This window comes from Astyanax mexicanus, chromosome 11 (assembly GCF_023375975.1).
Source record: "Astyanax mexicanus isolate ESR-SI-001 chromosome 11, AstMex3_surface, whole genome shotgun sequence".
In the NCBI taxonomy this organism is placed as follows: Eukaryota; Metazoa; Chordata; class Actinopteri; order Characiformes; family Acestrorhamphidae; genus Astyanax; species Astyanax mexicanus.
Genome location: NC_064418.1, coordinates 11,086,475 through 11,100,000, shown reverse-complemented (window position 1 = coordinate 11,100,000; position 13,526 = coordinate 11,086,475). Strand labels below are relative to the sequence as shown.

Genomic DNA, 13,526 nt, shown 5'->3' with positions numbered 1-13,526 from the left:
TTGGAGTCCCTGAGAAACTGTTCTCTGATATGATACGAGTGATTTATCAGTGATGAACACAGATGCTCACATCGGCTGGTGAAGGATGATATTTGGTTATGCGATAGCAGCTCGTTGAGTCATTTTGAAAGTTCTCTTGCAAGAATTCCATGTAACCTCAGCAGGAAGAAACATCATTGTTTGCAGGGCCACTGTGCAAACAAAACGGCCAAGAGCGACCCCTAATCTGGGGCACTCCTTTTCAGCCCTTCCTCTGTCTGCTCATTTCTTTCACACACTCCTTCTTCGTTATCTCCTTTCCTCTCTCCCTCCACGGCACCCTTCTTCCCTACACTTCCTTGGCCAGGGCACAGGCAGGTTTCCTCTCGAGCCTAAGAATCGTGGTGGATGTTTGGTACTGGCATTATAAAATCTCGGACACTCACGCTTGACAGAGGTGAAATGGAATGCTGTTTAAAAGCAATTGCTCAAATGTTGTTCTTAGGTCTTATCTCCAAACTAACAGGCGAAACTGTACCTTCCATATCCCAAAGTGCACATAATAGGCAGTTCACTCCCTCTCAGGCTGATAAGGTGCGGATACAGAGGGCTTGGCTAATTTGGGTCGGTTAAGGGGGCATCATCAGGTGCCAGGAGGGCTGCTGTGTTTTGGCCTTCAGGAATCCTTTTCTGGGGTCTGCGGGGCTTCTCTCTTTTTCAGTGCTTCAAAGGAACCCTCGGGTTCATGGCCATGCAGAGGGTCACTATTAATTTCACGCTAGAGAAGAAGCGAGGCGTGCTGACATGACTCAATTAGCAAGTCGGTGCTGTGGCGGTTGGTTGGCACTTGAACAAGACCTGCTGAAAGTGCCACGAGGTGACAAAACTTTGAGGGATCATACTTAAAACCTGCACCAGGTAAAAATATGTTATACAATGGCATGAAAAAGTTTGGGCAGCCCTGGTCAAAATGACAGCAAATGTGAATAGTAAGGCAAGTTGAACATTAAAATATCTCATTAAGAAAGGCCAGGTGATGCGAATTTAAAAGCTTTATAAATACCTAAACTATAACATTTCATGGGCAGAACTTAAAATCTGTAAATAAACCCCAAAAGAGCAGTGCATCCAAGACGGCCCAGAAGCTTCAAAGAAATGTAAGAATGCATGATAATTCTTCAAACAAGAATTAGAAAAGACTCTTGGCTGACTACAAAAAGCATTTATAAGCTGTAATAATTGCCAAAGTGGGTGCTACTAGGTAATAACCATGCAGGGTGCCAAACTTCCTTTTGTGTTCTTTTGGCTATAAAAAGAGAATGTGCCTTTTGGAGATCATTTCATCTTTAACTTTTCACAGTAACTGTAATTTTGACCAGGGGTGCGCAAACTATTGCATGTCACAAGGTGTACAAAGATCAAGTGACACAGATATGATCTGCAGCACCAAAATGAGACATTGAGGAAGTAAGAGCCATGTCCTGACGCACCCCGTGAGCAAGCCCACGAGTCTACCCAGCATTGTGAGCAACAGGACTTAACGGGAACAAACCAGACTGAGGTCAATCAACATTTTTTATTCAAGATTAACAGTGATTGATCGCCATACTGGGTTCATTTAGTAATTAATTAACTTGTGTCAGTGGAGGACCAATAAACATGCAAATGAGAAGGCTCACGCTCCATTGTGTTCCTGTCAAATAGACTGTGTCTTGCTTGAGGGCTGCTAGATCATAATCAGCGGACGTTCTCTGTGTTCTTCAATGCTTTCTTTAATTGTGCTACCGCCACAAGCCTGACGTGATCCTCGGTCTAAAACAAGCAGACTTGACGGCACACAGTAGTACAACCTGCAATCAAAACTGATTTCCTGTTAAAACCACCAGCACAAGCCACACAGCGCAGCACACACCGAGGGCTGTAATCAGAGCAGGGGATGCAATGATAAAGCACTGTTTTCAGCTTTGGGTTATAATCTTCTCTACTATAACAGCGAATGGGACTACCAGTAAGTGGGATTTTAGTTCTTTAGCCAGGGCCGTAAAGGCCAAACTGAAACAGGAGACATGGTAGCTGGACATTAAGCCAGTGTCTAAGCCAACCATAGTAGGGTTTGATATGTTTAAACTTACCATAAGTGTCCCTTTAGTAATGACCACTTGTGACTTACAGGACAGGCTGAGATGACTTAAAGAGGTAACAGTAAGGGTTTATTTTGGGACTTTCATTTCTGGGAGGTTTTGTTTCAGTACATAAGTACCATAAAAATTAGATATTTATAACAAACAAGATATATTTAACTGTACTCTTTAAGAAAAATAACAGTGAGAGTCTTAGTGTGGGTCCCATTAAGGGACTTTGAGGTTTTTTCTTCCCAGTGGCAAATAAAGAGATCCATCAGCATTAGAATCTAAAGTAGGGAATGCAAATCTTTATATGTCCCACAGGTTTTGACTCTCTATTCTCTCTTAGTCACTAGGGAACGAGGGGGTATTATACCGTGCCGTTCACATCTACTTACCTCTTTACCTCTTTTTCCCTTGGCACAAATTCACTACATCAAATTCAGAATGGAAAGTGACAAGCATTACCAGGCAGGTGTAACAAAGTGCTCTGAGCAACACAAGTGTGGCTTTTCTCAGAGGGCTGCAATTAATCAATTTTATCTGAATGAGTGAGCACGGGACTGCGCCAATGAAATACCTTGAAGAAAGGTGACATTGCTTATATTCACAACGGACCGCCCCATACAGTGCAATTACCTTAATGAACAGTGGCTAGAACCGTCAGCAGCACTGAGAAAGAACTCAGAACGTGCATTCTCCGTGATCCAGGCTGCCATCCCTGCCCTGCCTCGAGCTGACTAATGCCTTTTCAGTCGTATGCTAATCCTCTTAATATCAGGGGTAATTGGGACTCACTCTTTCACAGCATTGTGTCCATTTTGTCACAGAATTGCATTATCCTACTATTACCTTCTTTGTGAAGGATCTCTTTCAAATTCAGATTTGCGGCTTGCCCAAACAAATGAACGCGGATACAAACAAACAAACGCACACGCACCATATCCAAGCACTCGCCTCGATAAAAACTGCTAATCAAACCTAATCAACCCCAGGCCCATCCAGTTTTCCATCCTCAATTTTATGGTTGGTGATAAAAAGAGAAAGCAGCCGAATAATTGTTACAAACAGCAGGTGAGAGACAGTAAACAGAACCGCAGACATAACAAAATGCAGGTGTGAGTGGGAAGACAATCAACACAAGGGTGAGTCATGATAATGAGAGGTATGAAGAGAGGAATGAAGGATGTGTCTGATTGGTAGAACAGATACCATACTAGGTTGTATACATCATTATAGTGAGTTACTGTGTGCATGCATGTTAGCTAAGAGGTTGGTCTAAAAAAAAGAATACTTCAATAAACTAAATATGTAAAGTGTAAACAGTATGTAATTGCACCATGTCCTCACCTTCCCTTTGGTCGTTTAGTGCCATGTTCTTGAGTGTGTTCTTGTCAACAGCTGGCACGCCGTTATCCGTGAAGGTTCGGTAGTTGACATCTGAGCGTGATCTGTTGTGCCCCCGCTTGAAGCCCCCACTAGAAGTGCTTGTGGAGTTGGTCTCTTTGGCGTGGGCCGCCAGATCATTGGTAGAGCGGGCTCGGTTCCTCTTTCCATTTCTTAATCCAAGTACACTAAAGGAGGAGGTCTGTTCTCCCCAAGCTATGTTACGAGGTGATATCTCTGACTGTTCCCCAGTAAGCAAGCCCCATACCCCACTGGAGTTCAACTTGTCTAGAGTTGAAACCTCCTTCAACTTGGCAGGCCGTAGTTGCCCATCTTCTTGACTGGCATCCAGACAGTGCAAGTAGTCCTCCGTTACCTCCAGGGCCGGACTGATGTCTTCCACCTCCAAGCCCTCCATCACCTCCACAGCTTTCGCAGCAGAGCGGAGGTGAAAGGGCAGAGTATGTAGGCGACTAGCTGGTGTGCGTGAGTCTTAGAAGGAGGGGATCCAAAGGCCTCAAGACAACACAGATAGAACATCTGCTGTCTGAGGCCAAGAGGAAGCTTGGCAATACTGAAACTCCTCGAAGGCTCGAATCCCTTCCAGGATAAACAAGAGCTCTTTAAGACAACGCCGTTAACCAGGCAACTGAACAGGCATAGACTGCTGGGCCAACCATAACTCTCGGTGCTAAGTTAAGAAAAGCTGGAGGGCTAAAAATGGTCTGGCAGTCTTCAAAAGTAGTCATGGCATGGTTTAGCCTAGGTGTTGCCGCACTTTTAGAGATTCCTGGGTGTCAAGAAAATCAAGTCACTTAGGTCAGGCGGCAGAAACTCCAGAATGAAAGCAAATTGAACATGGCACAAGGAACAATTGTCCCCCCAGGCATCAACATCCTGCATTAAGACAAATAGAAAAGACCATGTTAGAATTGCCAGTCAATTTCATATTGTTTTATATAGTAAAATATTAGAATACTAATTGTTAACATTACTGTTAAAAAAAAAACATGACTAACCCCAGATATGGGAAGCTTGACGTCCATCAACAGGTAATAACCTAACACTAGACAGGAATTTTTAATAGGATGGACACTTTACCTGAGCTGGGTGTGGATGCAGAATCAGACTTTCTCCTTGCACTTTCTAGCCTGACCATCAGTCAGTCTTTCCGTTTTCTCCTCTTAGCAATATGGGTTGCCATTTCTTCACATGTAATCCTCCCTACTGCCTTGTCTCTCCTCAGTTTGCCCCTCTCCCACACTGACATCGATTTCCCGTGTCTTTTGCTCTCTGACTCAGAGTCTTTCACTTTCTTAAGGCCATGCATTATTTAGAGGGCATTACATCACTTCTGACCAATGCCAGTGCGGCACACTCAGCATCTCTGGGGTGAGCATGAGAAACCAGGGATGTGGATTAATGGATATGGGATGGGCTCTACAGCTTAGGATTTATTTTTCTGCAACTCATGAATGGCTGTATTCCTGTCTGAGAACAGTGACTCCAGAAGACTCGGCAGGAGAGGACACAAGTGAAACAAGTGCCAGATCAAAGTAAATCTCAAACACTGAGGTTTCTGACCTCAAAAAGCTGACACTGATGAAAGAATGCCGGTGCCAACTGCTGAAGGCAGCAGCCAAATTACATCTTGGCAATAGATGCTGTCGGTGCATTAACGCAATTCGACAACAGTTCTCAGACAGATTTGCTAGGCCTGGAATGATTGGTTATATTAGACCCAGAGTAGCAGTGTTCTGACCTCCGCTAACAGATGAGCCAATGTGACAGAGATGCTGAGACACTTGCTATTTTTAGCCTTTTCACAGCAGGCACTACCACTTGCCACACGAGGCACGAACAAAGCAGAGGTCTGTGGAAAGAGGAATCAAGTGTATACGGTCTGGTGCTGCTTTTTAAACAAAACAGCCTAATCTAGTATGTTGTGTATGTTGTGTTAAACAAAAAATCATTCAAATCATTAGACTTCTGCATTGACAACCACTTGATGAATCCAAATTTTCAGATCAGCCATTACATTTACACTCCCTGTCCATTTAATTACTTGCATTGAGCATATTGGAGCACTTTATAGTTCTATAATTACATTAATTATTACAGTACATTTGTTTCATTCTTTTCTTCTCTTGTTCTCATTCTCAACACTGCAGTGACTCTGGCATGGTGGTGGGATGTCAGTGTGCCAACATCATGTCACTGTAGCACTGCAGTACTGAGAATGATCCACCATCCAAATAATGGGTACTCTGTGGTAGTCCTACTAGCAACAGAACAATGCAACCTATTATACACAGATATGGCAAAAGTCTGTAAACGGATCTAGCATTATATCAAGTACTGCTTGGGAACAGCTACACCTATAGTAATAAGTTGTGAGTTAGGCTAAACACTAGCCAGTGTGCTCATAGCAAGTCGTTGGAGAATGTAGCTTTCCACAATCCAACATTCCTTAATCCAAAATTCCTCATTCCACATGTGTACCAGAAATACAACATAGAAGGCATTACCTCCCACCGTGGACAGCACAGTCAAAGGCAATTATCATGTCTGGCTTGTGGGCTTGTTTTTGTGAAAAGAAAGGCATATCCTACTAGTCCATGCAGTGTTTTTAGCTTGTATAGGTCATGGCAAAAGTCATGAGGCACTATATTTGTCACATATCATGTGACATTTGGCATATCAGGGTATTGTGTCAAGCACTTTTGTGGACAGTGTATGAGCTAGTGGATAATACATTAGTTAGCAGGAAGAGCAAAACCACGGTAGAGAACAGAGCCCAAATTTTCAGTACAATGTGAAGCCTAATTGGTAAAAAATAAGACTACTGTTGGTGCTTTGTGGCTCAATGGTTAAAGCACTGTGTTTCTATCTATCTATTTATTAACTAGATAAGTATATTTGTTATACAGCTCGTTAACCAGCTAAATAATTACTTTACAAACGGAATTATTGACTAAAATACAGTACAAGTCAGAAGTTTGGACACACAGTCTTATTGTATTTTACCAACACTGTAAATGAATACTGAAGTCATCCAGACTATGAAGGAACACATAAGGAATCATGTAGTAGCTTAAAATTGTGAAACAAACTAAAACACTGTGTAGCATTCAGGCTTGTCTGTGGTCCTGTTAACTTGCCGTTTCTGAGGCTGGTAACTCTGATGAATATATCCTTGCTCTTCCTTTCCTGGGGTGGTCCTGATGAGAGCCAGTTTCATCATATCGTTTTATACAGTCTTTCTAACTGCACTCAAGGCTACTTTCAGTCAACGAAACATTGTCTGATGCACCGACTTGGACACATCATCAGTGGTGTTGAGTAGTTCTTGCCATAATATGGATTAAAACATTACTCAAATAGGGCTATTCTCTGTATAACTCTACCTCGTTTCAATTTTACAATTTAACTAATGGATAAATTAAGAGGGCATTAACTCGTGTTAAGTTCAGCACAGCTGTTAACTGAAAGCCATTCCAGGCGACTCTACCTCACAAAGCTGAGTGAAAAAAATTCAGCCAAGATGTGCAAAGCTGTAATTTAAGCAAGAGGTGCCTAATTTGAAGAATCTAAATTATAAAACATATCCTGTTTTGCTCCAATACTTCGTTGTTTTCTAAATAATTCCATCTGTTTTCTTTATAGTTTGGATGATTTTAGTATTAATCTACAATGCATAGTGTTAAAACAATGAAAAACACTGAATTTAAGGTGTGTCCAAACTTTTGACTGGCACTGTACCTAGGATAACAAATTAGTAACACAATTATGTGTTTTAGACAGTTAACGTAGCGAAGAAACACCTAGTTAAATAATGGCATCAAATTTCAATTCGCCCGGTTGTTTTTATCTTTTTAATCGACCGTTCCACCTTAAATACCGCATTAGTTCGACTATGCAGCCGCGTCGACTCTTATAGAACTTGTATCGAACTAACGCATTATTTAAGGTGGAACGGATAAATTCGGACTATAGACGAAACGAATACCACAAAAAAGCTTATTGGCTTAGTTTTTATTCTTGTTTCTGTAGTTACTGTACGTGTACTACAGAAACGCGCGCAGATCTGTTTTACCTGATTTATGTATCTATCCATCTCCTTTATTCAGTGATGTTTAGCATCAGCACAGCTGGGCTAGCGTTAGCCGCTTAGCATAACGGTGCAGCAGCAGGCTGTCACGAACATCCTTGGACAATGACATTCACTGTTCCTGTATTACCCCCAGTCAGCACCTCTCCACCCGCCCACAGGATCTTAAACCACACAGCAGTGATTATAAGAAGAGTACAACTCTTAAACTGAATCATTAATCCGCTCAAAAACTGTAAAATAATGACTCACCTGAATCTGTTTACAAACTGTCACAGTCAGGTCCTCTGCCGCCGGAGGGAACAGAAGCCGCGGCGGGAAGGTTCCGCTTGTTTCATGCTCTAAAGTAAGGGAATAAATATACAGGTGCATCTTAAAAAAAAAATATATATATATATATATAAAATATGATTGAAAACTTACTTTATTTCAGTGATTCAGTTTAAAATATGAAACTCATTTATTTTATAGCTGTATTACACACAGAGTGATCTATTTTAAGCGTTTACTTCTTTTATTGTTTACCTCAGAAAATTAGAATATTATATGAGGCCAGTTGGTGCTTTTGGGTTGTTTGCAGTGTACCAAGTCCTGCTGGAAAATAAAATCCGCATCTCCATAAAAGTTGTCAGCAGAGGGAGGCATGAGTGCTGTAAGATTTTGTGGGAAAACACTGCACTGACTTTGGACTTGATAATAAAACACAGTGGATCAACATCAGCAGATGACATGACTCTCCAAACCATTACTGACCATCAGTAAATTTTGCATTTCATTTATAAATCAAGGGACAAGAGTCTAGAGAAAGGGTGGAGAGACACACAGTCCAAACTGCTTGAGGTCTAGTGAGAAGTTTCTCCAATCAGTGATGGTTTGGAAAGACATGTGATCTGCTGGTGTTGGTCCACTGGTTTATATCAAGTCAAAAAATCTTACAAAATCTTACAGCACTTCATGCTGCTTCCCTCTGCTGACAACTTTTATAGAGATGCGGATTTCATTTTCCAGCAGGACTTGACGCCCTGCCCACACTACCAAAAGTGCCAATTGATCATATATAATATTAACATTTTCTGTGACAATGATGTTTGGGTTTTTATTGGCTGTAATAATAAATAAGTGCTTAAAATAGATCACTCTGTGTGTAATACATCTAAATAATATGAGTTTCACATTTTGAACTGAATTACTGAAATAATTTAAGCTGTGGTTTGTGAACATATATAGTAACAAGTCAATAGTTTGGACACACCTTCTCCTTCAGTGTTTTTCTTGTGTGGTTTTCTTTATTTATTTCCTACATTGTAGACTAATATTAAAGACATGAAACCACTTAATGCGGTACTAAACCCTAAACCATATTTTTTTCATCAGTAGCTGAAAGGTGTTTCTTTCAACTTGTAAAACACCAGTTTTTGCCTAATATTTTTATAAACCTTTCTCAACCTTAAAAAAAAACCTTTTATTGTGGTAATTTCCACCTCTGCAGCACTCTCACAGGTTCAACTGTGCTATAGGCTTTGGCACACAGACACATCACAATATGCACATCAAGTCAGGCAATAATACCGCCCCCCTGGTGAGGTCCAACTATTTGCGTCTCAATGCTATCAGAGGCACACTCTTAGCCCAATCAGCTGTCCTTCCTGCACCGCCCCTAAACCCATACATCACCCAGTGCCCCTCCCAAACTACTTCTCCCAATTTTTTACATTTTTTAAATTTGAGGAGCAGGGTAGACTCAATTAAAATCAGGGGGTTTAGTTACCCTTTAAAGGATACATATGGAATAGTGTAGTAAAGCCAACTGAGATGGTGATTTGAGGTGATTTGCGATGAGCTGCAGCTTCACAGCATGAAGGAAAAGCAGCTACTATTGTTTAGCACCTCCTGGAACTCCTTCAAGACGCTGAGAAAACTATTCCATGTGACTGTCCCTCATGAAGACACTGAGATTAAAATACTAAGAGTGTGCAGATCTGTCCTCAAAGATAAAGGTGCTACATAAAAAAAATAAAGTATAAAACATATTTTGTTTACAGTAGAATTCTGCATGTGTTCTTGTATAACTTTAATATAGTTTAATATAATTAAACAATGTGAATGTATAATCCACAGCTACAGGAAATGCCTGGTGGAGGTTATTGCTGACAGGGAGGGTAAATCAGAGATTGATTCCAAGGGTTTACTTATTTTTCAAATACCACTTGAGTGTTGCATAAGCGTGTTCACGAAAGATCTGCAAGCACATTATATTTGTCTATACCCTTGACTTGAATGAAGATCAGAACACATTTTATGACAAATTCATGCATAAAATCATGAAATTTCAAATGGTTCACATACTTTTTCTTGCGACTATAGCTAGGGTTTATCTAGATTTCTGGCTGAACTGTTACTCTAAGATCACAACTGAAACAGTCTCGTGGCCAGACTTTAGATTCATCTGGACATCATTAAGACTGTTTTCTGACAGTGGAAAGGATGGACAGGGGGGTTCGGAGGGGTCAGAAGAGCGGACTGAAGATTGCTAGCTAATAGGTCTGAGGCAGCGGTGCTTGACGCTAGCCCATCGTTCATTGTTCAGTTCCCTCGCAGAAAAAGAAACATTATTCAAGTCTCTTTCAGGCCCCAGCGGAGAAATACAGTAATTATGATGGGGATTCGTTTAAACCTGCGAACTCACCCTGCAGCCCCCCACCCCCGTACACACACACAGCCCCCTTTCTGTGCGTTATTGTCTTGGTTTGTTTAAAAAAAGAGAAAAAGGAAAAAGAGGCTCCTCTAATGAAGGACGTGGAGGCCCCGGCTAATGGCCTCAAATAAGTTCCTCTTGGAGCCATTGTTTGTGGGATAATGGCGATTGGAGCCCCAGCTGGAAACCCACGGACGCCATATTGAGCCTGACCCACATAGAAGCGCGCACAAACTCGCTAAATGCTAATGCGCACCACAATCTTGCAGTTTTTGTCTTCCTGCCCCACTCCACCAATCTAACTGAGAGTGCGTTAATGGTGCCGGCGCCTGGGTCGGTCCTCTCGGAAACAGAAGCAGGACAGCAGGGGAAGGGGGAACCTTTTCAAACAGTCACACGATTACAAAAGGGGTCAAGGCCCTCAACGCTGAGATGGGATTACGGTGAAATGAATGAGGAAATATGAAATGCTAATCTCTCAGCTGGCTGTCTGTAGATATTCAACATTTACATAGCCTGGCGTTTGACCCGCCGTTTCATGTTGAACCTCTACTATTGAGTGGTTTAAGCCTTACGCAATAGCAGCTGTAGCAGAAGTAGCAGCCAAAGCGTTACCTCATACCAGTCTGAAGAGAATGATATCTCAGTAAAGGTACTGATATTTTGATTAGAAGAGTGCAGGTTTGGGTTAGGATGTGTCTGTGCACTATTATATTGAATTCAGATAGCTACAGTTTCAAATGTGTCTCATTGTAGGGTTATTTCAGAATTAGTGTTCGATTATTCAAAACATTTATAGGTCATATAGGCTATATATTCTAGTTATGATTGTCATAAGATGATTACATATTTCAAGACTAGCCTATTTATGTTAACTTATTTACTGTACTCATTGCATTATTTTGAATACACTGCTAATTTACAACAATTTCTTGGTGAACAGTTGGGTAAATGCAAGAAACTAGGTATTACATCGATTGCAAACAGTATGAACCTTTTTAATTTTATCTGGCTAACTTTATTTCATTTTTTATAGCTAATGTCCGCAAGTTTTGAGATTTAGGGTGCAATGAGTTTTGTGCTTCTAGCGCAGTTAAGCATGAACTAGCTTGTTTGTGTTTTGCCATTTAGCACAAGCTTATACTAACCTGTGGTAAATTCTTAGTATATACATGGCATGACCAGCAACCAGGCTTATTTGCATAAAAGTGACAGAGCCCTTAAACGGCTCATTCTGAAAGGGACTGAAACTGGCAAGAATAGATCTGGTAAGATCTTTTATGTGAGAGTGATTTTGTGGAAAGAACTTTAAGAACACGTTTTGTATAACCCATAGACCTATTTTTACTTGTGTATGTCCTCTTACATCCTTACAGCAGTTTTTAGAAAGAACATTGAAAGAGCTGGTGAACCAATAGGTTTGTCCATATAGTGTATACACAATAAATATTGTACATTTTGGACACTTAGATATCTCAGATAGATAACTCCTCATCCCGTTTTCAAATGCATGGAAAAAAATGATTGTATTTATTAAGAGGGTTATTTTACAATTGACTTGTCTTCCTGGGTGATGCATCCACAGGGCACGAGGGGTCACTTAAGTGGTTTGATAAGTATTAAAATGATGGAAATGACGTGCTTTGGCCTTTGCAGTCACCAGATCATAGCCCATTTGAACAGTTATAGAAGATGATGGACTGACTGGCATGTTAGAAAATGCTCCCTCTGCCATCATACTCATTCTGTTTCGTTCCAGAGGCAGCAGAATCGATGCCAGCTGGCGTATACAGCAGCGTATCCCACTGTGAGCACTGTCTTTCATGGCAAGGCCTTCAGAAAAGGTGTGTCCAGAAAAAGGCATTCTTTATGTCTTTGAGATTCATTCACCCATATCACTCTCTCTCTCTCGCCCGTGTTTCTTGAGGCTCTTTCCTCCCTTCATTTCCCCGTCTCCCTGTTTGCGTGCTCTCTCTGTATTTTGATTACGTCCTCCTGCACTGATGACTAAATTATGATTGGGTTTAAGGATGGCAGGGCTTTCATCTGCTCAGTGTTGTTCCGCGCTCTCCTCTCCAACACAAAAGGGCCTCTACCTCAGCCCCGCTCGCTTTTGAAGAGTTGAGTGTCTCTGTGGTCCCCATGGAAACCGGAGCGAGCGTGAGAGAGAGAGACAGAGAGAGAGAGAGAGTAAGAAAGACAGAGAGACAAAAGTAATGCAAAAAGTGCAATAAATAGGTATATTATTTTTATGAATGAATGAATGAATAAATGAATGAATAAATGGAGTTATTCCATATACAGCGCTGGAAAAAATTTAAAGACCACTTCAGTTTCTGAATCAGTTTCTCTGATTTTGCTTTTTATAGGTTTATGTTTGAGTAAAATTAACATTGTTGTTTTGTTCTATAAACCTCGGACAACATTTCTCCCCAATTCCAATTACAAATATTGTAATTTAGAGCATTTATTTGCAGAAAATGAGAAAAAGCTGAAACAGCAAAAAAGGTTGCAAAGCTTTCTGACCTCAAATTAAGTTCTAAGAGTTCAGAAATCCATATTTGGTGGAATAACCCTGGTTTTAATCACAGTTTTCATGCATCATGTTCTTCTCCACCAGTCTTACACACTGCTTTTGGATAACATTATGCCACTGCTGGTGCAAAATTTCAAGATTTCAAGCAGTTCAGTTTGGTTTGATGGTTTGTGATCATCCATCTGCCTCTTGATTATATTCCAGAGGTTTGACGAAAGCACTGGCAAAGGCCTATTAAATTATGACTCCAGCACATTTATGTACACATCACATTGGCCCTTTTATTTTAACAGACTTACCAAATAAACCACAGAGACCTTAGTACAGAATGTCTGTTAATACAACCATGATGAACATGATCATTAACAGTATGATTCACTATCTAGTGGCCTAACAGCTCAGTTACAACTATGCTTCTCTATGTAAACACAGAAAGGTCCTGCAGATTATTCCTCCCAAGGTTGCCAATGAACTAATTTGTAAGCATAACCCCACCATCTACAATATAAAAGACTAACACTAGGCATGGGCTTGAGGAGTGCAAAGTTCCCCAGTATTGAGCTATGGAGCAGTAAAATAGTGTTCTCTGTATTAATGGCGCTCCATCCAGTACTTTTGGAATGAGTTAAAGAGTTGGGATGGGATGAGGTGAGGTGGGCTGTAGTGGTGATCATCCAACATCCAACTGGCCTCACT

At 41.0% G+C, this 13,526-nt stretch overlaps 2 protein-coding genes across 3 annotated transcripts in view; both read right to left on the bottom strand.

Moving 5' to 3' along the window:
• plekhm3 (pleckstrin homology domain containing, family M, member 3) overlaps positions 1-7,917 on the bottom strand; it is a 52,060-nt gene extending 44,143 nt beyond the window's left edge. The window contains exons 1-2 of one of the 2 annotated variants that reach the window (XM_007260427.4): positions 7,852-7,917; positions 3,453-4,385 (exon numbers count right to left, since the gene is read on the bottom strand). In XM_007260427.4, coding sequence (XP_007260489.2) covers positions 3,453-3,906 — 454 coding nt within the window. In that variant the 5' untranslated portion in view covers positions 3,907-4,385; positions 7,852-7,917. Of the gene's footprint in view, positions 1-3,452; positions 4,386-4,589; positions 7,753-7,851 lie in introns of those variants that run through there. The other variant, XM_015608621.3, reaches the window with a different exon arrangement.
• Positions 1-13,526, bottom strand: part of armc8 (armadillo repeat containing 8) — a 318,657-nt gene that overhangs the window by 22,632 nt on the left and 282,499 nt on the right. The gene's annotated exons all lie outside the window — the stretch shown is intronic.